Genomic DNA, 27,930 nt, shown 5'->3' with positions numbered 1-27,930 from the left:
GCAAGTTCAGAGTTACTTTTACTCAAAAAAGTAATATTACTGATGTTCAGAAGTTGACTGCTGTATTGATTTGTGTCTACAAAGCCTCAATATAAAATGAGTTGGATGACATACCCTTGTTATCATTATATTTACGGTATTTATTCAGTGTTTATTACTTGGAAAGATAGAACTGCCTCTTGAGACATATTATATGAATGTGATAGAAATTATTAGATTTATGCATGAGATCTGTTTGCTCTTATCATCTCTTAGAGAAAAAGAAAACATTATTATGTCTGAATGCCCTGAGGTTCATCATCATTTTTACTATATTAATACATGAATTGTTCTTTTTCATTAAGAATTTTCAGTTGAAGATAAATGTAAGTGAAATTCTTTGTTGATGCATTTAATAATCTAAAAAAGAAGAGGTTGGAGAGTAATCAGAATGTCTTCCCTTAATTTTACTTATTTATTAAAACATACTAAATACAAACATACTTATATTTAAAATTATTCCAGAAATAACCTCATGTTATAGATATAAATGACATCCAGCTTGAATTTCTCATTGTGTTATCATTATTCTAAAAATGCAACTCACAAACAAAATTAGACAATTAATATGTGAGTGCATCATTTTTAAGTGTATTCCAGAGAACACTACTTAAAATATTCACTGTCATTATATACACACATTAAAATACATTATATTGGTAAGGAGTGGAAGAAACACTAGATTAACCTCAGGGTGTCTCATTGCCTTCAGTGTGTTAAAATACAGTGAGTCTCCAAGCTGAAATATAGTGAATTACCTACACAGTGTTTCATGAATGTTCTTGAGAATAAACCTGAACCTCTTTTTGTGAATCAGTTTGGAAAATCAGAGTTCCAAGGAACATATTCTGGGAAACACATGATACAACAATTACTCAAGCCTGACCAGGAAAAACAAAAGATCCATTCAACACCAACATCAATGACTGTGGATCCAGCAAAACTAAACTGTATTGTTACAAAACTGTCCCTTCCCGTCCTCTACCCCCTACAAAAATTACTTTTAGCATAATCTGATTTTACAGAATTAGGCTTGACTAAAATATTCAACATGACTTAATATGCTAGTTTTTCACAGGGTGGAAACATTCTTTTAAGTCCATGCTAATTGATTTTTCATTTTTATGTTTGAAAAATTAGGATAATATCAATCAATTTATGAGAAATATAGATTGGCATTGGTAAATTTAGGACATTTTGAAAGATTTGAGCATCACTTTTTTTTTTCTCCAAATCTCTATTGATGAATGGATGTAAACTGGCACCTTCAACTGTCAAGTACACAAAAATCTACTTCTAATCACCAAAGAACAAATTCAGGGCAAAAATGTCAAAAGCTAAAGGTAGCAATTCACTTGCCTGTGTAAAGTAAGGTTCATATTGAATCTGCAGTAAAAAAGCCTATGTGACTTCTGTCTATATCTTTGGGTAGAATGAATTGATAAATTTTAAAAACCTGCCAACCATTGATTTTCTTACCTATGTGCTATAGATCTATCCTAGAATTTCTTTCAAATAAAGGCATGCAAGTTTCTTAATTTTTTAATATATATTATAATATTGTTCATGCTAGATCTTTATGAGAAGTATACCTTTAATTTTAAACAAAATGCATATCATAACTCAATAATATGCATATTTTAATGGCAAAATATTCTTTCCTTTTAAAAACCATGTTTTTACAGACTTGACTATTTATAATAAACAAATTTAATAATTTTCAGAATTTATTGAACTCCACAAAAATACACTTTAAACTATATTCAGTAATGAGCCATAGTAGATTATGCTGGTATTCACAAAAAATACAATGTTCCATGAGTCGATGTTATAGGATGTTTATTCACATAAACAGCCAAAGTGTTTAACTAAAATAATGTCTAGTGGAAATTTTAAAAGATATATATTTTTCAGCTTTCCTAAATAGAGATACTAAATATAAGTTAACCTATTCTTGATAACAGCATCATCAGAATTCCTATATTTGAAAGGCATTTGAGTTATACACGTAGTTCTATTGCCTGGGCAGGCAATTGCTCCCAATACAGAATTTTAATGTGTTCCTTCTCTCTCTGAGAACCGTCACTTCTCAGTACAGATTGGGTGTTCTCACGCCTTCTGATCTGCCCCACATTTTCCTCCAATCTTCTGGAACTGAATCAGAGGCTAGCCCTAGGCCTCTTCTCCAAAGTAACGTTCATGAATTTTTTGAAAGCTAAGTTCTCTAAGAGGAGATTCTCACTTCTAAATTTATAGCTGTGTTCAAAGTAGAGTCGGGCGTGCAGAATGTCTGACCTTCCAGAAAGTGAAATGTTTATTCGCCAAATCACTTCGAACAATAAGAGATCATTTTTGCTTTGTTTCACTTGCCCCATGTCCATTATGTTTATTTGCAAAGCTTCCTATAAAAGATTGCCAGGAAGATCTGGGTCAAATTTCACACTACTACATAGCAACTCTTTATTCGTGTATTTATTTACTCTCTATCTGATTCCATAATAGTTTTATTACTACTTTGCAAGTCTTTATGGTTAGCATATCTGAGTTTTCCTTTTACTTTGAAATGCATTTTAGCTTTCTCTTTGGGTACGTACTTCGGATGTAAGTCAGGCCAAAAACAGTTAGAAAATAACGGGCTCAGCTAGGGATTTCACATATATTATAGTGTTTAATCCTCATGACAGCCTTCAAATTAGGTGTTACTGTTCCCCAACTTACAAGTATGTTAACCGAGACTTAGAACGCTTAAACAAAATGTCATAGTTCTGCTTTCAGAAGTGGTGAAGTGAGAATTCTCATCCAAACCGTTCTGGCTCGAAACCTCTGTTTAGTTCTACAATAATGTGTGCCTTTTAAAAACAGCCAAAACTCAGAATAGTATGGGGCATCACATGTTTAGACAACCACCTGAAACAGAGGTACACAGCTGATATTCAAAATTATGACCTGAATCCTTTAAGAAAATGCTATATTTTATCCAATATATTTCTTCAAGACTTTGAAATTTTAATATACTTTAGGAGTTTTCAACCCAATGTGATCCTTCCTCTTCATAATTCAAGTATGAATATCATTAATAGTACTTAAATCTCAACTTCAGACATCAATAAAAATGCATTCGCCTGAGTTTAAGGACCACAGTCTTATAGTCCATATGGTTTTACTTTTTGCTACTTGCACTGTTATTAAAATTAGCTATGTCCTGTTCTAACATTAACTCTGTAGCCACAGTAAATTTACAAATAAAATTAACCTCTTATTCCTATCAGTTGAACCATGGACAGTACATTCTACTCAAGGTCATAGTATATTTAAGTTTGAACAAATATAGCTAACCACTATAGTTCATTGACATTTGATTTCTTAGCATCAAGGTAGTTACTTTTACAATTTTCATAGCAAAAGAAATAATAAGTTTCTATAGAGTAAAATGTATCCTTACATCAGAAGTTCATTAACTTATTCCATAAGACATTAACGTATTCTATAATACATGTGTGTATTATAGTGTCAATATATATTGACACATATTCCTGGTATCCCTGAGGGAACACTTGCTAAGCTTCGTATGAATAAATAAAATAATTTGCCAGTATCGAGGCAATCACAACAAGGATTTAAAATAAATCATTTGGTTTTTAAAATGGAGGTAAACCACATCATTTAACTAAATCAAATCTTCCCACATTCTAGTAATTAAAATGTTTACATTCATTTTATTACATTGTTTTTAGTAAAGACCATGGAATTCATTAATTTCAAGGCCGTTAACCTTAAAAACACGGAAATATAGACTGGCTAATACAACTTTTCCAACCTGTGACAGCTGCATTTTCACTCTGACAATTCTATTATAAATCTGCTTATGCTAAATCTCACAAGTCTTACCGTCAGTTTCTCCTCTAAATTCTCACTTAATAAGCTTCCTTTTTCATGCTTTTCAAATTCCATGTTGAAAGAGAACGAGAGACAGAGAAACAGAAAAAGAGAGATTCAGATTCTGTCTAGAAAATGATTTGACGTGCTTACATGTTAGATATTGCAGGACATTCCAAGTTATGAGAACCCAGGACACTATCAGAAAGCCCTGGCGATAATTTCTGGTTAGCTAGTGTTTCCATTTATAGATGTTCAAACCCCATAAACAGAGCACTGAAGAGAAGTCAGGCAGCTGGCCCTTAGATAATAATAAATGTCACTAGATATAAAAGCAAACTCTTCAACAGGAGAGTATTACAACAGGTTAGGTTTCCTGAACCAAGTAAGATGTATGTGTCAAAAAATCATTATTGAAGTGTTCATTAATAGCCTTGCAGGAAAATAAAATACATTCTAGACTATTGACCCCATAAATCAGTTTAAAAAGTACAAATGTGATCATCATATAGCAAATCTGAACCGGCCAGTCTTTTCCTTCCAAATTCCAATTTTTGTCCATATAGTCTAGGTATTTTTTGCTTTTATTTTGTAGCTCGTAATTTTAATGGTTTTCGGAGTTGGCTAAGACTGATCTTTACGGTGGCTTAATCCTTAAACCTGTTTAAATGTGCTCTTAACCCCTGTTTCTGACCTTTACTCAAATTTCCTATCAGTTTTTCCTTCACTTCTTGAGAAAACATTTTAGGATATGTGTTACAAAGCTCTGTCCGTTAGTGTGATCACAGCTGGTCCTCTTTTGCCAGGCAGGGTTGCTCTGGAGCTTATTCTGTACCGTGAAGGAAGGGCTGAGGATTTCAGAAGTGAACATTTGATAGGAAAATAAACCCTGTTATTCCTGCTTTGGGATAATGAATTCAGAAACACTATATTAGACACATGGGCAAAAAAGGCTTCCTTCTCTGGGTCAGCTCTAGAAAGGGAATAATATATACCAGTTGTTGCTCTAACAAGTTTGAAAATTGAAGTCTTATAGGTTTATCAGCATACAAGACTGGTATGTGTCAAAAGCAGTGCAGTCGTTGAAATTTTAAGTGAGTGGAACTGCCAAGATCTCTCTGGGAAAAAGAAAAGCATGGTATGGATGCAAAAGGAGCTCAGTTAATGGTAGTTTTTGTGCCTGATAGTGAAATTCAAAATTCACTTAGGAGTAGAGGAATGGTGGGATGCAGATGTGGTTGAGGAAGGAGAAGATGATAGTGATAACAGGAGGGATATGCCCGTGGTAAGGGAGGGATGGAAGTTTTAACTAACAAACATGTACTGAGTACCTATAAGAGGTGAAGATTATCCTAGGCACAAGCATATTTTTTTAAATAATAAATTAAAATAATACTAAAATTAAAAGTTATAATCTGTACATTTCTTTCCTCTACAAACTAACAATATAGGTGTGACTGGATACAAATAGGATAACAGCACTCTTATATAGTACACTTCCATAGCCTTTCTATATATTATCTCAATTCTCAAAAACACTCTACAAAGTAGATTATTTTCTACATTTTTATGGGCTGAATTATATTCCCTAAAAAATTCATGTGTTAAAGTCTTAACCCCAATATCTCAGAATAAGTATATATATTTGGAGATAGAGTCTTTAAAGAAGTGATTAAGGTAAACTGAGGTCATTAGGGTAGGCCCTAATGCAATATGGTGTCCTTATAAGAAGAGATTAGGACAAAGATATACACAGAGGGAAGATCACGTGAAGACACAGGGAGAGGATGGCAATCTACAAGCCAAGGACAGAGGTTTTCTGAAAGAAACCGACCCTGACAACACCTTGATCTTAGACTTCCATCCTCCAGAGTTATGAGGACATATATTTCTTGATTAAGTCACCCAGTCTGTGGTATTGGTTACCATAGCCCTAGTGAATGAATACACCCATTTTAGACTTGAAAAAATAAGACACAGTTACACAACAAATAAGTGGTACTCAAGTCTCCAGTCCCAAGCTTCTAACCAGTGTACTCTTAGGGCCTCTAAACAAATAATTTCCTCAGAGACATAACAGAGAGAGTGGGGAAACAGCACCAGCAAAGTGTGGTAAATACTACCTACTCTAATCATTTACAGAGGTATGTTTAAATATATTTCAGAAATGTTTTAAGGACCAGTGCTTTTCTTAAGTAAAATTATGCCCAAGCAAAAGTTAGTCTACAACACTGGTCTTTTTGCTGTTCATCCGTCACAACAAACATGTCTCTTCCTCTGACTAGAGTGCTTTCTCCTCAGATAGTCATGTGCCCCTGCCTTCTCACTTCAGGTCTTCCCCAATAACTCCATCTAAAATAGTAAACTCTCCCTCTATTCACTTGCTGTTTTCTTCTTCATAGCTCTTATCGCCTCTGGCATTATATTATTTCGCATGATGTTTTAAGTCCATCTGTATCTATTTATTTGTAGTTTATCTCACCTACTGGAGTATAAGCACCAGAGGGTCCTTTATTTGTCACTTTATCCACACATTTTGAACACAGTAAGGACTAAATAAATTCTTGTAAAGGAAATAGGGCAGGAAAGAGAGGAAGGAAAGAATAAAGCAAAGAAAAAAAGAGGGAGAGAGAGAAGGAAGTTGAGACAGGAAGGAAATGTATCTAATGAATGTGACTTATGACATTTGATACATTATTATTTATAAAATTTTTGGAGACAGAGAAATAAAATATATATTTATCCAGTACAAATCATATTACAGATGAATACAATACTTTCATTCACTTATGTTACTCAAACAACTATTAGAGTAAAGGAGAAATAGACTGAGGAAGCAGGAAGAATTGAATTCATTTGCAGATTCTGACACTTTCTAGTTTGGCCACTTTGAGCAAATTAATTTTTGCTCAGAGTTTTAGTTCCCTTTCCCTTAATAAAAGGATGATACCAACCTCTCAATGTTACTACTAGAATTAAAAATAGTACAAAGAACTTAACATAGTGTCTGGCATCAGGCAGTTTCTCAGTAAAAGTGTGTGCCATGATTTCCCTGGGCTATGTGAAGTTTATCTAGAAAAAGGTAACTCCAAAAATAATATCGAAGTCCTAACAAATGTGGCACAAAAAATAACAAAAAGAAAGGGAGAAAATATTTGCAAATCATTTATACGATAAGGAACTTATATCCAGCATGTATAAAGAACTCTTACAACTCAACAATAAAAAGACAACCCAATTTTAAAATAAGCAAAAGATTTAAATAGACATTGCTTCAAAGAAGGTAAGAAAACAGCCAACAATCACATGAAAAAGTGTTCAACAAAATTGTAATTAGGGGACATAATTCAAAACACGATGAGATAACACTCTACACCCACCAGAATGACTAAAACGGAAAAATAGACAATAACAAGCTTTCAAGAACGTGGGTAAACTGGAACCCTTATACATTGCTGGTAAAATCACTTAGTAAAATAGCCACTTTAGAAAACAGTTTGGCAGTTCCTCAGAATTATATGTAGAAAGTTATATGACCCAGCAATTCCACTTTTAGATATATACACAAGTGAAAAGATATGTCCACATGAAAACTTGTAAACAAATATTCATGATAGCATTATTCATAATAGTCAAAAAGTGGGAACAACACAAATATCTACCAACACACAGACAGTAAAACGAGTGTGATATATCCATATAGGGGCATATTATTCAGTAATAAAAATAATGCAGTATCGATACATACAACAGCAAGGATGAACTTTGAAATATAAATGAAAGAAGCTGGTCACAAAAAGCCACATATTGTATGATTCGTTTATATGAAATGTACAGAATGGGAAAATCCATAGAAACAAAAAGATAATTTGTGGTTGCTAAGTGTTAGGGGAAGGGCAGAATGGAGAGTGACTGTTAATGGATATAGGTTTCTTTTAGGAGTGATGAAAATATTCTGAAATTAGATTGTGATGACTGCATAACTCCGAATATACTGAAAACCACTGAGTTGTATGTATAATTTAAAAGAAATATTTATGGTATGTGACTATCTCAACAAACCTACTATTTTAAAAAAAATAACAGAGGAAGATCTATAATTCCTTTATAAACTGGAAATGTATTATTTTATCCAGGAATATAATATGCACAAAGGGGCACCCTAAACAGGAAATTAAAATCTCCACTACAGTAGGCAAGCAAGAATTCCATTCGAAATTAAAAAAATGACCCGCAGCAAATGATATTCGCTTTAAGATACTGCCACCTCACTCCTTTGTACTATCCTTTGCATGTCTTTTGCATCATCACCATGTGGCATGTGAGTGATATGCAGCTCTTGAAATCTCAGCTGCTCAGATTTTATGCTTATATTCAAAAACTGGGAGAACACGGAGTTTGCAGCTGCTAAAATGGCTTGTTCATCTACTGGGTCAGAGGGCTAAATGTAGTTTTGTTTTTATTTTTGTTTTTTTTCAATAGTGGCAAGTTCCCTACACCTGCCATTAAAGAACTTTCATCTCCGCAACAAAAGCACAGATATTTAAATGTTCTCTTTCTGAAATCACACAAGGTAGACAGACATCCACAAGGCATGAAAAACAAATACTGTTTTCTTTTGAAAGTATAACAGTCTACAAAGTATGATGTAGACAACTGAGGATCTTTTACACTGTATGCTCCATTACAAATACTGTTTTATTAAAATGGAGATCCTCTTCTGAAACAATGAATGCCTTTTATATGAATTTCTTCTTATTCCACATAGCACCTCTAGGACATGGGTTCTCTGTGATCTCCACGGTCAAGTTGGAAACCTATGTAACCCCCATACGCAATTAGTAGTGGACAAGGATACTGTACTCAGCACGTGTTTCCATGTGTCATAGCCTCTCACAAAAACCACATGGAAAATGTAATTCCTGTGGTATGCAAGAGCCAAAACCAAATCTAACTGAGACCTAGCATTGAGAACTGATCTTACTCAAGCAGCTAACTTTTGACCTGCTGGTATTGTTCTTAGTTCAGAACATGCCTACATCTCTAGAAGGCTCTGTTTGATAGTCAAATGGAGTGCAGTGGAGTGGGAGGTTGTGGTAAAGAACAGAAAGCAGAAAATAGTTCCCAGAATTTTCTGGTTTTCTCAGCATCCCTACCCAAGTCCATTTATCAGCTTTGGCAACTGTGAAGTCTCAAGCAGCAGCTGTGAACTCTTCTGGAAAATCCTCTGACTCTTACCTTCGCATCTGTGTGTGCATCTGGAGCATAGGCAAATACAGAAACACTTTCAACCTCCCACTCTCACCACTTTGCTGCATCCCTTATGGCTTCTTCTGGCCAGAGGCACTAGAAACTAAGAGCTGTGGTACATACCCATAGCTTGTGAAAAGATAACGTGTATAGAGGCATTTCTTGAAGTTGAATTTGTCACTATATAATAAGCATTTTTTGTAAGTTAAAGCTGCCAAGTGGACACAAAGCAAACCCCAAAATATCGGTATAATTACAATAATGACAGCTTAAGAAATGTGTGCCTTTGTAATTACCACTCTTCAGTGAAACATAAACCTTTTCTACTGAAATATGGTATGTTTTACTTCTTCTGATACTATCTATCCCCTTATTTTGGTTCCCCATGTTTTTAAATGACTATGGAAAAGTCATTTTAGTCAGTGTAAGGGCAGGGAAGCTTTTTAAATAAAATCACTTCTTGATAACAGAGCATTTGTTTGGAGCATTAGAAAATACTTCAATCAAGTGAGAGCTGAGAAAACTTTGAAAAGTGCTAACTTTTTGAATGTGTACATCTGAAAAATACAATTCTTTTATCAAAAATTATTGAAAAACAAAATGTGAGGTTGTAAAACAACTAATGCTATCAACATCAATGATAATTTGTAAATAACAATGATTCTGATCTGAAACTAAAACGATACCTCCAGCATCTATAATATACAAACCGATTAAAACCAGTAGGGGATCCAAGCCCAGCATGTTCTATTTTCTCAACTATTCTATAATCAATATCTACAATTTTTAAAGAACTGTTTACATATGTTCTCTTGCTTGTGGTGACATCTACAGAAGTGCTGGGTTGAGCAGGTTTTTGCTCTTGCATTTGGTTACATTCAATCTATTTCCAGACCCTTTTAATAGTAGATGTACCTCCTCAATTCCTCATTCTCTCTCTCTCTCTCTCTCTCTCTCTCTCTCTCTCTCTCTCTCTCTCTCTCTCTCTCTCTCTCTCTCTCTCTCTCTCTCTTTCTCTCTCTCTCACACACACACACACACACACACACACACACACTATTTGTGTTTTAGAAGTGAAGACAACAGGCCAAGTTATACTGAGAAGACTTGGGGAAAAGGACTCAAATGGAAAGTTTTACTCTTTGGATATTAGAATTACAATGTGTGTTTCTAACTTCAGAGATGAATTTTGGATTTAAGTTTTCCTGTGTCTTTACAATTTAATCAAAGCAACCAGATTCAATACTGTAGCTCACTACCCACTAAACCCAGCAGCTGAGCAGTTGTGGTTGCATTGACATGACAAATCACTTTGCCCCCAAAGTAACAGCTCCGTGCCCTTTGAGACAGCGTGCTCAGGATATACTTTCAGTTTTATCAGTTGAAATTGAAACATGTTTCAAAGCGGTCTGCACTTACACAGAAAGAATGCCTACCTTTCAACTGACTTGGAAGCAGCCTGCAGGACGGTAATCCGTCAGGGAGGTCACCGGCCACATTCCCGAAGCAGCTGACTCTGTCAGTCTTTGGAAAATACTGTTTACTCTGCAACTAATGCTGGATACCAGGCACAGGATATAGCAACTAAATTTAAAAAGAGTTAGGCATAAACCACATTCCCTCTGGGACCACTTCAAGAAAACAGTAGTTGCTAAGTTTCCCCAAATGATTTATTTAAAGAATGTCTTAGCAGCAGTCAGGATTTGGAGTTAAATGCTGAAAAAGTTTTGCAATATATCCAACTATTTACTTTTTAGTGTACTGATGAAAATTCTTTAAGCTTCCCTAAGGACATAAGTGGTAAAGGAATAAAAGATTACTGAAAATGGAGTTTCTCTTCTATTTGTATTGCTGGATTTTTTAAATAAATTGAAAGTTCTCTTGAAAGTAAATGCCAGTTGCTCCAGAGAAGGAAAGTGAGAATTATGCAGTAAGTGGCCATGGCAAGTCTGAACAAACTCCACAGTCAGGCAGACCTCCACTGAACCGTCTTCAGTTCTCACAAATTTTCTTCACTAATTACTCTCAACAGCAGTGAATCCATATTACACCAAAGATCACTAATTACATGTCCGGCCTCTATGCACAGTAATCTAACTTTGGCCTCAGGCCCATTGAGATGCTACTTTTACACCATGGCCAAAAGACTCAGAGTTTGAAAAACAAATTATTACCCATTTATTTGGTTATTTGTGGAAAATATATCAACCCAGACTGGCTTTGTCATTCCACTGCGTATATTATTATCCCACTCTGCGTTTTGCAATGTAGTATAAAAAGAAAGAAAATAGCACTATTACATATTCACCATTTGGAATTATTCACATAGATACTCCCTTCCACTATTTTCACAAATTGAATTGATTTATGTTGACAATTTCAAAGCGAAAACTCATTAAAAAAAAAAAAAAAACACTTATTTTAAGATATCGTTTCATTCTTTTTCACACAGTTCAGAAATTCGACAATCATTGGTTGAACAGTACACCCACACCACTGCTGGTGTGACAGCTTGCAGGGGTTGAACAACACACAGTCTACTGCCAGGAGTTTAGTCGGGGAGTGAACAGAATCACATACAGCAATGCATCAAAGCGGGCTGAATGCGGTAAGTGCTAAATTAGGAAAATAAATGATGTGCTTTGAGAGCCAGAGAAGGGGAGGACCATTCTGACAAGGGACATTGGAGACTATTTCATGCACACATTGAATCTGAGCTCAGACATCCTAATTGACTCTTACTACTGAAGTCACTTTCAGACAGCCCATTGACCTCACATGGGAGCTTGTGAAAAATTCAAAATCTTGTTCACAGTGGATAAAAATTAAACCATCATGCCGTATGCCTTAAACTTATGCAGTTGATGTATGTCAATTATTTCTCAATAAAACAAGAGAAATAAATAAACAAATAAAATGGTATAGCCACCTTGGGGGAAAAAAAAAAACCCTCAAAATCTGGGATGCCACCTCAGACCTATAGAGTCAGAATCTGCATTTTAACAAGACCCACAGGTGATTCCTATGGTCATTAAAATTTGAGAAGCACTTATTTAACCCTTTTCAGAATTGATAGAGATAGAAAGAAGGACATGTCAGTGGTAAACTAAAATAATGAAGACCAGAAAATGGATGATGTGCTCGAGAAATGGCAAGTAGAAAATGGAGGATATATGTCTGACACCTAACAGTAATAATGAAAACACCTCAACCACTTACTATGAGCCAGCGATTCTGCTGAGTGAGTGATACAGCACTGTCTCATTTTATGCTCTCAGTAACCCTATGGAGGGAACTACATCATTTTACAGATGAGGAAGCTGAAACTTACAGATGTTAAACAACTTTTCAAGTCTGCACAGATTTAAAAGAGTAGAGCCAGGATCAAAAACTAATATTTACTCCTAAGCCAGAGCTCTAAGCTACTACTTGCTATAAACCTTGGATTCCTCAGACCAGGAACAAATTCCAGTCCACTCTTCCTGATAAATCCTCCCCCAGAAAGCAATCTGAGGGCCTGAATCCCAGAAGCAGCCCAAGTTCTAGTTATTTATTTTTTCTTCTCTCCTCATTTCCTTCTAATCTCTTGCACCTAATACAATTAGGGAAAAAAACTGACAAGATTGTTTTGGTAACTAATGTAATTATTTTTTTCATTAAAAATTTAACTTGTTTTTCATTTTATTGCCAATAAAATTCACATACACTGTAAAAAATACAGAAAATACAAAAAAGTACACAAAGAAAAAATTTAATTCTCTGTAAAGCTACAACTCAAATATACCACAGTTAATACTGAAGAATATTTCTTTCTAGGTTTTTTCCTCGTGTGTGTGTGTGTGTGTGTGTGTGTGTGTGTTTGTATGTGTGTGTGTTTAATTAGGATTGTAATCTTTGTAACCTGTATTTTTATTGAATAATTCATTATCATTATGAATGATGTTCCCTGTCATTCCTGCTTGTTATCCATGAGCATTTCTAACAGTTGGGTGGTGGCGAACATAAATTTTGTCAGGGACGGAGGTAAGAGTCAGGGACAGAGGTAAGACAATAGCATAGGTGAGAGAACTGGCTGGATATCACCCACCTTATTGGATGGTTCTCTCCTTTATCATTTAAAATTGAAATTGGTCACATTAAGTTTGCTCAAAATACAAACCATTTATTGAATCTCAGATTCAATAAATGATACTATTCAGTAAATGATACTATCAAATTTTCCAAAAATCAGAAAATAGTACCAGAAGAAACACTGCAATTCTATGGCCATGAATGATCTATGCTTCTTACTTATTACAGTGTATCAATAAGAGTTCTTGATAAAATATCTACTGTTTAAAAAAATACATCGATTATTATGTTTACTATAATATTTTAGTAGTAATACCTGTTCATTTTGGATATTTTTTAAATATACAAAAGTAGAGGCATCTTATTTACTTATAATGATTGTAAGTAACAGAAACTGGCTCAAGAAAAAATACATAATATTTATTAATATATTGTTAGTGATATGTTATTAATTATACATTAATATATTAATATATAATTGGACCATAACATAAAAATGTTTACCTTACTATAAAATATTAAAAAACATTTTATATCAACAAATAAAGCTCCAGTTAGTGACTATGCCATATTTTACTAACCATCCCCATGTTTTGGGAAACTTACATTGTTTCTAGTTTTCCATAATTTTAGACAAATCTGAGATGAGCATCTTGGTGTACAGAGAACCATTTATCTATTTTTAATTATGTCATTAAAATTGACTTCCATATGCTGAATTTTGCCAGATTAAAGAAAATAAGCATTCCCAATTTCTTGATAGATATGGCTTCATTTCTTTCCTAAAGGGTTGCATAAGTGTGTCTTTAACATACCCTCACTTGCATAAAGTATTATCATATTTTAAAATTTCCCATAATGGAAACTTAAGATAAACAAACTTACTGGTGTTCTTAAGGTAATATGAGTGCAAATATGGTTTCTTCTATATGATTGTTAAGACCCAATTGCCACACATTGGCTAACTAGCATCAAGTCTCCTTTGGTAGCCAGGATGAAACACACCATTCTTCCTTTTTACCACCCTCATTCATCCCACAGACACTGAATGAGCACCTATTTCAAGCACTGTGCAAAACTTAGAGATGAAATGTTATTGATATGCAGTCCTGTCCTTAAGGGCGCTTAAATGCACAGGATAAGAAAGATAACAGTCTTTATTGGAATAGACAGAGAATTACCACTGTATTCCGTTTAGGGCCATGCATAGTGGTGGCACTCTCTTAGTGACATATACATACCCAGCAGGTCCTCTGGTCAGCTCCGTCCAAACCTACACTCTAGGAGAGCCAAGGAATGGGAGTGAGCAGTGCTCTGAACATATTTCAGCTCCAAAGCCCAGGCCTATTGTGCATATTCCTGCTTAACTGAAAGAAGAACGCTTAGAAATATAGAGATGAGATATTCCTTTGGGTCTTATTCAAATACATCAAAGTTGTAAGCCCAACTGTAACATCTTACACAGACAAAATCTACACTCAGTAGTAGACTTTCATGATAACATTCTCTCTCCCTCTCTCTCTCTCACTACAATTTATGAATATAAATGTTGGTCTCAATTTGAGAAGTTTTTGAGGCACAAGCTTGAATTAATAAGCTGAGGAAAGAACACACAGTTAATGCACTTCCCAAGTTAGACAGGGGTTTAATGTCGCCACATAAAATCAAGTCTTGGTGGTTATCAGAGTACCAGCTGTGCACTAATCAGGGACAAGAGAGGCATTTTGTTAATTATCATTACTGAGAGGAAAATAATGAGTTGCTTCGTAAAGAGAACAAAAAACAAATGTTGCTGTTTCCATTTTAATTTCAACCTCTGAGGTTGATAAAACTCAAAGTTAGTTTATATATTTTGTAAAAATCATAGACTTGTTAATGAAACATTAGCAGATTGCAAGTTAATCCTCATGTCCATAAATTAGTTGGTATACTACTCATTGGATGATTCATACATTGTTTTTAGGGAACATGAAATAACTGCTAAACCAAGAAGTTAAAGGGTGATTCAAACACCTTTGAAGAGGGTAATGCAATCAGCTTTCTTAAGATTTCAAAACATTATGAAAGTCTCTTTTATCCCATTTTCCTTTCCTTCAACAATAACAAATTAAATTTCATTCTCCTCCACACCTTACAGAAGAATTTAAGAACCATCAGCACACCATAACATGGAGTATTTATTAGTCTAATTTAAGAATTCAGATCAATTGTAGCCTCCTCTGTTCAAGAGCCCTTAAGTGTGAGAAATCCACATGCTCCCCTGGGTGAGGAATCACGCTATCGATGAGGGCTACTATTGTTTGTTTGGAACAGAGCAGTGTCTGTGGAATATTAAAGACAGTGCTAGGCCACTTGAGTAGCTCAGAGATGCTAGAACAGGCTGAGAAGATCGAAGAATTGTTTTTAAATTTTTGGAGCTTTTAGGAAGCCTACAGATTTTAAGGTGGCTGACACAAACATCAAAAGACTAAAACGTCAGAGGAAATTGGACCCCAGGGGCAAATGAGCAGTCATGCCTTTGCCCCAGTATTTAGCCTTAGGCCTAGACCTACAAATCCTGATTGATACAGAGCCATCTCTCTTCACATTTTCATGTTCATTAATTAAGACCTATGTGTGTCACTAAACACCTTCCAACAGATCGGCTTTGCCACATAGGTCCAAATAAGAGCTTGGAACAGAATATTATTTGAATCCAATTTATATCCCTACGGCTTTAGGCATTTATGCTGAATGCTACACATTTGACTTTAAATGGTGCTCCTCTTCCTTCCAAGTAAGTGCATTTATTTCATGTATGTGTGACTAACAAATGACCACAATGATGAATAAGCAGTTAGAAACATATCGTGCATGAGATGTCTTAATCTATTCCTGAATGCCTTCTTTTATCCGAAGGAGTGGTCAAGCCTTTGCCCAGAGGTCTCTATCCTGGAAGAGCTGTAGTGGGTGGAGCTAGGTACTGGCCACAGAATCATGTCAGGGTGCACTTTTGCCCTGGAGTCCACTTTCAGTTGCTTCTGTGCAATGAAACCAAATGTTTATGAAATGAAAAAAAAATTCCCTGAGCCTTAGTTTCTTATCAGAAAAATGAGAATGAGAATAACACCTCTCCCATAGTACTGTTTGAGGGACAAAAATGTAAAAAGGATCAATACATATTAGCATTATCTTTGTGGGGACTGCTTTTTCTCTAATTGTCCTAGGTTGCTAGCAGATGAACATACTACTTGAACAACAAACTTTAATGGCTAATTGTCCATAAAGATACTTGTTGTTGCAATTGAATGAAACAAGTTAGTGATGTGTTATACTCTATGCCTTCCATCATCGGCATTGGGCAGCATGCTAATTATTAGGCATTAATAATAAGCCATGGATATAACCATCTATAATTAGTATTGCTTTTACAGTCAAATTCCTTTTTAAAATTTCTCATTGTGTCAATTCTTCAAATCTGTAATGAGAATCAACGTCAGCAACTTTTTTGAATGTGGCTTTACTATTGTCACTTAAAGAACAGCCACATTAAAAGACAGTGTTTCCATTCCCTGAACCAAATGCTCCTACCCAGTCTCAGTGCTTCAGTCCACGGTTCACAAACTGGCCTTTCCACTGGGGATTGTGGTGCTAGAGAAAGTGAAATATCTGGATGATGTGACATCTTTCTTCTCCTTGGAGGACAGTGTAGGCCTGGCAGCTAAATAAAGGAGAAAAAACAAGTCAATATTTGTGGACACCTTTGTGTCTACATCTCACTCCAGTTCCATAACGTAACTGTGACTATCATCTCCCTTTTGCAAGTGAGGAAGCTACATCTAATAATTGTTGAATAACTTGCCCAAGGCCCCAGCTATAAAAGAGCAAAACAAAAATTTTAATAAAGATCTTCTCCACCTCCAACCCTAGCCTGCTGTGCTAGAGTGGATAAGAGTAGAGGCCTCGCACTCCAAAGTTCGGCCAGGGTGGGCAGGACTCAGGGAGATGGCATTCTGAATTTTTTAAACGGGAATTTTGAAAGGAAAATGATGAGGATCAAGGATTCATGGGAAAAGGGAAGACTGGGTCAGTACATGATTATTTTCAATATAAAAATTTCATTGTGGGAAACGCAATCAATGATGCCAGGAGCATATCAGTCTGGCTTTAGTTGGAAAAGCAGAGCCACTATGCGTGTTATGGGAAGAAGAGCTTTACTATAGGAATTGGAGCTTTCACAATTACGGGAAGATTAAGGGAAGCAAAGGTCTAGAAGAGAGAGTTTGAGGACAGAAGAGTCACTTACCAACTCTCAGGAAGCATCGACCCTACTGGATATGTCAAAGATTGTATGGAGACATGAGAAGCCAACCACAGCTATCCTCTAAAATCAGGCTGTGAAAGAAACTTGTGGGGGCCTAAAGAGAGCTGTGACCTCTAGCAGTCCCTGCCTCTGTGGCTCTGAATGCAAGCACCTGATAGTGTCCCTGGGCTATGACTGGTCATCAGGTCCAGCAGTCAGGAAGATGAGAGGGCCACCAAGTGAAGGACATTGAGAACAACATTGGATCCACCAGACACTTCTTAATCTATTCATCTCTGTATCTGATGGACTTCCACTTCCACATTTTCACCCAAGTTCCTCTTTTGACCAACTCTAACCTTGTCTGTAGGTCAACAGATCACCAATATACAGCTTCTATCGAATAACAATGTTAAGAAAAATATTGACTTATTAGTCATGTGTTCCAGGAAGTGGAACCAAAACTAAGTTCTAAGGAATTAGAATCAGGTGAAAGTATAAGACTATGGCATAATTACCAAGGATAGGATGAAGATTAAAGTCTTGAGTAAAATGTTTTTCTAAATTTTGATCCCTCATGCCTATGATCCAATCATAGAGAATTACTGTAGTTCTTGAGTAAACCCTGCACTCTTGACACTTCCAGGCCTTTGCACATAATGGTCCTGATGCCTAGAGACCATCCATGTTGAAAATAATAGAATATTACTCCCTCTCCCCCCCACCCCCAAGATATGCTGTTGCAGGATTCTCAAATGGAGAGACGGGACACCGAGGCTATAAGCAGGAAGCAGTATTTATTGATGTTGGCACCAGCTCAGTGGATTCTTATTCAAAGGCTGAGCCCTGACTGTAACATAATAGGCAGTTTTATACAGTCTTGTCATCCCTACACAGCTACAGATAGAAGGAAGAACATTAATTAGTTGGCAAACTATGAAACAACCAATGCTAGCTGGAGAGTCTTTGAGGTGGTAGAGGTAGCTGGGAGAAAACCGATGTTAGTTGAAAAGTTCTTGAGGTGCAGGGAGGGCAGTCAGGAATGAACTCATTCAAGCAGGAAATGGCCAGGCAGGGTCAGGCTGCCACAATGCCACTTTGGCATATTAATTATTTTGAATCAAAGTTACTTAAGGAACGACAAGTGCAAGAAGTACACTCTAACCCTCCTTTGGCCCCCTGAAAGCAGGAATTAAATCTCCCATGTTAAGGTGCTCTCTCTGTACCTGAATGATAAAAAGCATCCTTATTACTAGAGGTAGAGAATTCAGGACCGAGAATGCTATATAAACAAACCTTGTTACTTCTCCATTGGTTTGCTATCCCAAGCCAAAATCCCATTATTTTGTCAATTCTTCACAAATTTATTGTTTTCTTGTCTAAAAAGTATAAAAGCTACCTGCTTTAGTTACTTCTTGGAATTTTGTAACTTTGGAGCTCCTGTATGTATGAAATTAAATTTGTTTTTCTCCTGTTAATCTGTGTTATGTCAATTTAGTTATTAGACTAACCAAAGAACCTAGAGGGGAAGAAGGGGAAATTTTTCTTCCCCTCACTATTCCCCTCCTCACTTTCATCAACTATCTCATCTTCATTCTCCAGTTCTCAGGCTCAGTCTCATCCGTTCCAGGTACCAGTCAGCAACTCCACACTCTAATCTTGCACATCGTAGTGGTAAATTCTATGGTTTATCAATCACACAAGACTGTATTTGTCTGTTTCTGATATTTCTTCCTGATGAATACAACCTGAAGGTAAAATCTCTGTTTTATTATAGTTTGTAGTCTCAATTTTTAAAACATTGTCTGGTACATAGTTGATGCACAGTATCTCTTAAATTTACATATGCTAAATAATAATGTAATAAAGATATATTTTATAGCCTTTCAGATAACCAATTTAAAAGGGAAAATATTATTCCAAATAGAAAACTTACACTTTCTATTTTTGGGTTATTGATCCTCCTGAAAAAAGTTCCACATATATTTCTTAAATTATATATAAACTAAAAGCAAGCCCTATCCCTTTATCCCTGCCATGAAGGCAGATTTGATGGTTGGATGGATGGCAGCCATCTTGTGGCAATAAGGAAAAGACTATAAGTATTGCAGAGATAGACTAGACATCACTGAATTGTTGCCCTAACTCTGCCATTCAATAATATCTGGACTTCTTTTTGTAGTCAATGTACTGTTTTAAAAAAATCCTAAACTAAAATACTTTAAAGAATGGCAGCATTTACTCAAGGAAAGAGCGTTATTTTAGGAGATCTGTTCTTAAGAAGGTGAATAAAAGGGATGATACCATTTGTAAATTAACAAAGCACCTGAGAGGGAATAAAACTACACATAATGAATTAAATTACTATTACTCGTTCTCTCTATCAAACAAGTACATATTTTTTCAAAGTTAGTAACTAAATTGAAAATGTATTTTATTTCAGCAGAAAATGAATAGCCTTTAGAAACCAGGGCACTTGGACATAAAGCAAAGAATTAGTTACACAGGATGTAAAAGAATAAGGTAAAAATCTATACAATTACTTCAACCACTTTCTTCCAGTGGAAAATAATGAATGAAAACACCTCCATAGTTTCTTTAGTCATTGACAATGGAATTTTTTTATAAAATACACTTTAAAAGTAGGAAAATTTTAATATTCCAACAACTTCATTTTATTAAGACTGTTTCATTCTGTTATACAATTTTAAACTCAAATTTCAAATATTTATAAATGAAAGATAATCTAAATGAAGTTAAATTTTCTTTGCTCTGCTTAAAATAATTTCTAACAATTTCTGTTGACTATGACTAAGGCAGTGTGATTCAAATACAATATTAGAAAAACATAAATGGCAAAAAGATTAAATAGTTTTTTTAGGAAAGTAGTAAATTGAATAAAAAGCATTGCTTAAACAATCTGATTAGGGGAGGACATCACCACCGATTCTTATTTTCCATCTTGAAAACACCTGGGTTTTGAGATAACTGCTCTGGGTCTTCATCTAAAGACGAAGACCAAGTCAAGACAAGCCAAGTTACCGTTGAGATATTCAGATGTTGTTGACAGATGAGATGTAGGGATTTCAAAAGTAAAGAGACTAAAGGAAAAGAAGTTGAACCAAGTGACAGGAATCACCATAGAAGATGAGTAATCAGATAAATGTAACTATCAACAAAAATGTTGGTAAGCATAAATGAAAGAATGGGGCAAATGCTTTAAGCAGTAGAATGGGGAAAAGGAGACAATTAATCCAATTGGGCTAGTAAGACAATAAGAGTGTTAAGCACTTCCACGGTGTCAGTCTGACTTAGAGATTTTATTGTCAATATATGTTGTATGCACTGTTTGTGTATCATGTGATAGTAAGTGCTGGGACCGAAAGGGCTTACCTGTACATTAAAAGGTCACATTACGATTTGCATAGATTTTGATCAACTGAAGAAGGACCTCAAAGTACTCAATGCCAGACATATTTTTCCTTTCAAAATATACTCTTTAACAGCTACTAATTTGAAATTACTTTGAAAATGCTTTAACCAAAATCCCAAATGCTAATTGAGAATGTGTTATTTGCAAGAATTATTTGGTAGTCAGATTTCCCCAAAGCAAAAGTGTCCTTAGTTTTATATTATGAAATACAGATGAGAACCAGAAAAAGCCAGAGAGTAGGTATTCAAATTTTTGCCAACAAGCCTTTCCACATTCAGCAATTCTGTGGGTGTTATATACTGCCATGACTCACAGTAAAGAAGAAAACCCCCCACCCATAATGCCAGGTTAACATAAAATTTTAAAACTGCAAAGAGGGGGAACCATAAGTTCACACTGGGAGTGAGGTCCTCACAAACTGAGAATTTAGTATCTCATAGTGAAATATGCGTATGTGCGCCTGGGTTTTTATTCATACCGAATGTGTATAATAGAGATTAAAACCACAATGGACTCTATTCTGTGAGACAAAGGAATGAACAGATGGAAACAAATCTGGATGAGAAGATTCAGTGAATAGCCCCAGAAAATTAAAGTGTTTCTTATACTTTCTAACACATGACTTGGCCAAATATGCAGAGTCAAAGCTTGTTAGAGAGCTGTCTCAATTATTGTTTCCATGCTCAGCCATTTAGGTCCCTGGTTTGGAAAGAACAGTACAGAGTTACTAATTATCCAGATGGTAGGAGGTAGTGGATGGAGCAATCTTAATGTTTCCACCATAAAATGCACAATATTAAACTCTAAGTGTATTCACAAATAGTTAATGGGAAAGACAAAAAAAGATAAATCGGAATTGGGGATATTGGTATATAGTAATAATAGCTAGAGTATGTATATGTATATATATCTGCATGGATGTGCATTTATACATGGATATCATGTGTATATATGTATGCGCATATGTACTTATTTATGTGCATGCACATGCATACGTATGTTTCTTGCCTCTGTCCATTAAAAAGGTCTAAAGGAGAGACATTCCAGGAACAATGAGCACAGCTAGTGTACAAGTCTTGATATCTAATACCATTCCCCACTAAAAGGAAACAGAGGTCCTTGAAGAAGTAGCTGAAAGCAAGACTGGCAAGGGTAACTACAAGATAAGCCTGGAACATTTTGTTATACCAGGAGATAAGGATGTATCAAAAGAATAATGGAGGTATGACACAAGCACATTGAGCAAGCTTGAAGAGCCAAATCTGGGACAACCTGAGCTCCAAACTAAGTAAGGATAATACTGCTATCATTGATAAATCAAAAAACAAGAAGTGTTGGTGAGGGTGCAGAGAAAAGGGAACCCTCATACATTGTTGGTGGGATTGTGAATTGGCACAACCACTATGGAAAACAGTATGAAGGTTTCTCAAAAAATTTAAAATGGATATATATACCTTTTGACCCAGCAATTGTACTTCTATGTATTTATCCAAAGAAAACCAAAATAATAATTTTTAAAGATCTATGCACCCCAATATTCATGGCAGCACAATTTACAATAACCAAGATATGGAAGCAACCTAATACTCATCTACAGATGATTGGATAAAGAAATTATGGTTCATAGGTATAATGGAATATTACTCAGCCATTAAAGTAAAAATGAAATCCTACCATTTGTGATGACATGTACGTACCTAGAGGTGATTATGCTGAATGAAATAAGTCAGACAAAGATAAATACCATATGTTTTCACTTATATGCAGAATCTAAGGAACAAAAAGAACAAACTAATCAAAAACAGAGGCACAAATATGGTGAACAATTTGGTGATGTACAGAGGGGCAGAGGTTAGGGGACTTGAAGAATGGGGTGAAGAGTTAAAGAAGTACAAATTAGTAGTTGATAGATGGTCACGGGGATGGGAAGCATGGCTTAGAGAGTGCAGTTAGCATTAATATGTTGGCTAGGTGGAGGACCAGGGGATGGAGAGAGCAATTGGGGGGATCATTTTATGAACTATATAGATGTCTAACCAATGTATTGTATACTTGAAAATAAATAAATAATTTTTTTAAAATAAGGATAATACTTATAGATTATTTGGGGTGCAGAGGGGTGGGGAACAGCATTCATACATCCGTACAGATAATATACGCATACATACATACATACATGAGGGAGAAGAGGACTTCATGTTCCAGTAGTATGTCACCTATTGACTGGTAAACATGGAGGAAGTGCTGAAATGGACTATCATCCCTGTGTAACCATCACAAAAAAGGCTGATTCAGGAAAAAACTTTGGTGGATACCAAATCCAAAGGGAAATTTTAATGAGGAGCAGGATAGTTGCACAGTCCTAAAGTGTCTCTCCACAAACTACTTATTAGTTGCAAGAGAGAAAATAGCAACTATACCGTGGAAAAAAACTGAACAACACTTCTACCATATGGTGAAAACTGACAACAGCGATGAGGGGCAGATGGGGATCACGTGCCTCCAGATGTGACTGTCTGAGAAGTGCGCAGTGTCGTGTATATAGTATTCCCGGTCAGGAATGCGTAATCTAAGTCTAATCGTGAGGAATTATCAGACAAATTTGAAAGAGAAGACTCCTGTTTTTAAAAAGTGTGTGTGGGAGGAGGAATCTAGTTTCAAAATATCAATATCATAAAAGACAAGGAAAGGCTTGGAAATGCTCCAGAGATTAAAGAGACTTAACAATTAAATGCAATAGCTGTCCCTAGACTTAATCATGCATTTGAGGGAAAAGACACTATAAAGAACATTATTGAGGCAATGGGAAAAAAATACAAATTAGATAAAAATATTAATGTTATATTATCAAAGTTGACAAGTGCTCTGTGGTTATGTAAGAGAATACTTTTTATTAAAATTATTGGGGTGACATTGGTTAATAAAATCATGTAGGTGTCAAGTGCACAATAATACATCATATGTAATTGCATTGTATGTTCACTACCCAAAGTTAAATTTCCTTCTGTCATCATATATTTTTAAGAGAATACTCTTATCTGTAAAAAATACTAACCTATTTAGGGATAAAGAACTGGGATGTGTGAAACTTATTAGCAAATTTTTAGGAAAAATAAAAAATAATATGTGTATATAAACATTATTATGCATATATGTATTTGCATAGATGTATATATGTGTATGTATACATACATTATGTGTATATGTATGCATATATAGAGAGAGATAGTAGAAGGTGCACAAATAATCAGGCAAATTGCTTTGTGCTATTCTTATTCAAGTAATTTTTTATATGTTTGAAATTCTTTTCAAATTAAAAAAAAATATGTATATATTGATGCCTTACCAGTGAACTTTATGATACATAAAGAATAAAGGAGAAACCAGTTTACGGTAAAAAAAATATTTATGTATTAAAAATCTTGATCTATCAATAGGTTGCCTAAAGACAGATAAAATGAACAGAAGTAAAAGAGATTTGAATGTTCACTGAGATTAGAAGATAAAGGTTTGTAAAATCAAAGTTAATGAAATGAGCTATTCCACTGATCTAGAGGGAGGAAAAGAGAAAATGGCTGTGTCTCTGAGAGATTCAGAACACTTCAATCCTGAGAATCCAGCTCTTAAGGACATAGTCATCTTTCCAAAGTATGATATTCATACATTCAGTTTATTCTTATCTTTCAAATTGTTGACAATTAAGCCCCAGGGTAATATTGCTCCTTTGGCCCTTCAAGTGAGATTCTCTTTTTTAACATCAATATTTTACTGCTATGAAGAGAGTCACAAATATCTGATAAACACATTCTAAAGGAGATGGCAAATACGGAGGACTGAAGTCTCTTTACAGTTTCTTTATGACCCCTCTGGACATTAGGGTGATAGATCTCAGAAAAAAAAAAAAAAAAGATTTAATTGAAGTTTCATGATGTCAACATAAGAAACATTCAAACCTGCAGAGAATTTTAACAAGTTCATTTGAGCCAAACTGACAACAATATGCAAGATCTCAAATGCTCCCAAGAATAAGTTTTGCAGCTTCTTTCATGTATTTGGAATTAAGGAGGGAATGTAGAAAGCAAAGCGAGGATTGGATTACAGAATAGTTAGCAAGATTATGTGCTCTTTTGAAGGTGGTTACTTCAAAGAGTACTAATCTAGATGCATAAAAACAACGGACAGGACTTGATTACAGGAAAGATAAACTTTTTACTAAAAGGTCATATGCCTGAAACGTGACTACCCACCATGACCTGCCCAGTTAGGAATTTATGATCAGATCTCCCTATGAGGTTGTTTTCCATTGAGCCCCTTTTTCGGTTCACAATGACAAAATAAGAACATTTTTGATGAGACTTTAAAACTACTGAGCACTGACATTTAAAGCATAAACAAATGAAGAACAGTGAGAAGAAAAACTCCTAACCGCCCTGGATATCCCCAGCTGACCCAGTAAGAACCTTTTCCTGTGACTTAGTAATTGCTAAAATGTTTGTCCTTTTTCTCCCTGCTCTGCTATCTTTTAGAGAAAATAAAGCCGAACAATAACATTTATTTTAAGTAAAATAGTGGCAGTTGAAAAGTTGAAATGTGTATTAAGTTCAATCAAGACCTCTTAAAAAGTACCACTAGCATTTTTAAGTCAGCATGGTAGAATTTTTTCCAGTAGATTAAAAAAAAAAAAAAAGGAGCATTTATACAAATAGACAAATAAAAGCCAGAAATGAGAGGATGAAAGAAAGACCAGCAAAGATAAACATCAATGGAAAAATAAAGGAAGAAACCATAAGTGTGCTTAGCTGAAACCCTTGAAAAGGCCAGAGAGTGAAGTGAGAAAGAGAATGGGGCGGGGGGGGGGGGGATTATTTGTTCTAGACAGGCCAGCTGGGACTAAATGTTCTCTGATTTTTTATAATATGGACCTAGCAAAGAAGCCCAGCCAACACATAGTGACAGCCACTAATTTTAAAGCCACTATATTTTGTTTAGGAGATGCTATGAGAAACTTAAGTCCAACAAATGAAATGTTTGCGCTGCCAATTTGGACATTCCGAAAGCAGTTAACACTTAGTTTGAAGATATAACTCCCCTTTGGAGGGAGGTTAAACATACTGGAAATGTATCAGATTTTAAAACACACAGTTCTGAGACTATTCCATGAGTTGCACTGTGAAACAATATTTTTGAACGTTTTAAATCATCACTGAGAAAAAGGGCAGGTTTAGTTTGTAAGAACTTTGTAACTTTTCTTTTTACTTAGATGAAATTTAAGAGAACCATGTTAGAGAAATCAAAGTAGCTCTGACTTACTGAGTAAAACCGAAACCACACTTTTGTGACAGAACTCTATCCATATATTATTATGAAAATTGCTTAATCCCAGAAATGAAAAACAATTCTTCTTAGTCACCTGTTTTCTTTCTTTCTTTTTTTAAGTGTCTGCTCTCACTAAATTTTCTAAGATTCATATATTTGGTTTTTCATTATTCTACAACACTGAAAACTGACTCATATTTCAATATTTTTAATATAACTTGCTTTCTTCTAGAAGATGGTTCTAATAAGAATGCTTCCTGAAATACTGATAAGAACAAGATGTTATCTTAGCCCTAACATACACACACCAAGATATAGACCCTGTGTGATCCAGGATATCACCCCTTGGTATCATATTAAAAACAGTTCTAGTCCACAGCCGTGCCACCCTGAATGTGCCCAATCTTGTCTGATCTCAGAAGCTAAGCAGGGTTGGGACTGGTTAATACTTGGATGGGAGACCACCTAGGAATACCAGGTACTGTAGGTGTTTAAAACAAACAAACAAAACAACAGTTCTAAATCTGACTTAGGCTGAGTTGTTGCTTTAAATCTCTGTACTTTTTAAATTATACATTTTTTCAGATTTCATAAAACCCAATTTGTGGCATGTTTATTACTTTTTAGGTTACATCTAGCTTGTGATTAACTCAGAAATAAATTTACCCATACCATGAATTAGTTGCTCATTACCCAGGCTCATTACTTGTACGGCACCTTCAAGATGCTTATTCTTTCAATTTTTTCTTTTCCTGACACAACCCAATAGTCTCTAAAATACCCAGTTAGGTAATTCAAGGGTCAAGTACAGAATCAGGTATCTCTGGAAACAAAGTTGCCAGGGTAATAGAATGAAGCCTGGTGCCCTATACCCTCCCCACCCAATTCTTCTTCTCTCTGCTCCCCAACCCCTCTGCAGGAGGGGAAGCATTGACCCCACTCCCAACAAGAATAAGGCAATGCTTCGGTATTTTGAGACTAACTAGGAAAGTTGATGGAACCACAAAGTACAACCAGAAACATGCAAAAAAAAAAAAAAAAAAAAAAAAAAAGGGCAATACTTTAATAAGGACCTGGGTATGAAAACCTTCAAAGTGCAATTTTTGGGGTTCTGTAAATCAAATTCAAGAACCTTCTCCTATCATTGTAAAAAGTGGTTATGTGGGGTATGTCAAGATTCAATTTATAGTAACTATTTTTTTTAGTATAGTACCAGATAACTATTTTGTTTCCTTTCTGAGACACTTTATAAAGATAATTCTTTCCTTTCTTACATAAATATTATTGAAAAGTTAAATGATCACAAAAGGCTTTTAGGCATTTACTTTTATGGGGCCATAAAATTTTCCAAGCAGAAGAGATAAGTTGCTTGTTGCAGGTTAGGTTTCCTAAAAGCAGATGCTGAGAAGAATTTGGGATCAGTACCTGTGAAGGGGAGGTGAGGAGACAAAACTGGATTGGGCAAAGGAAAATAAGAACTTTGATGCAAGCCAACAAGCCTTGGCCAACCCACCTGGGAGCTGTGGTGAGTAGAGCCCATCAGCAGCGGCCCACACTGGGTGGAAAAAGTCGGGTAGGTTTTTATCCCTCTCCCATCTCAGTCACGGGAGGTGGGCTGCCTGGGCAGAGTGAGACATGGGCAACGCGACTCTCTGCAGCTGAG

At 35.4% G+C, this 27,930-nt stretch overlaps 1 protein-coding gene and 1 long non-coding RNA gene across 7 annotated transcripts in view; both read right to left on the bottom strand.

Moving 5' to 3' along the window:
- Nucleotides 1-5,093, bottom strand: part of LOC107515265 (muscular LMNA interacting protein) — a 210,903-nt gene extending 205,810 nt beyond the window's left edge. For 2 of the 6 annotated variants that reach the window (XM_016153881.2, XM_036218895.1), the window contains exon 1: nt 3,928-5,093. In XM_016153881.2, coding sequence (XP_016009367.2) covers nt 3,928-3,990 — 63 coding nt within the window. In that variant the 5' untranslated portion in view covers nt 3,991-5,093. The remainder of the gene's footprint in view (nt 1-3,927) is intronic. The other 4 variants (XM_036218898.1, XM_016153879.2, XM_016153882.2 and 1 more) reach the window with 3 other exon arrangements.
- An 8,680-nt stretch (nt 5,094-13,773) lies between these two features.
- LOC107515266 overlaps nt 13,774-27,930 on the bottom strand; it is a 44,292-nt gene continuing 30,135 nt past the window's right edge. The window contains exon 4 of the long non-coding RNA XR_004950358.1: nt 13,774-16,936. This is a non-coding gene — a long non-coding RNA (uncharacterized LOC107515266). The remainder of the gene's footprint in view (nt 16,937-27,930) is intronic.

This window comes from Rousettus aegyptiacus, unplaced genomic scaffold (genome assembly GCF_014176215.1).
Source record: "Rousettus aegyptiacus isolate mRouAeg1 unplaced genomic scaffold, mRouAeg1.p scaffold_m13_p_1, whole genome shotgun sequence".
NCBI lineage: Eukaryota > Metazoa > Chordata > Mammalia > Chiroptera > Pteropodidae > Rousettus > Rousettus aegyptiacus.
This window is presented reverse-complemented; position numbering and strand designations above follow the sequence as displayed.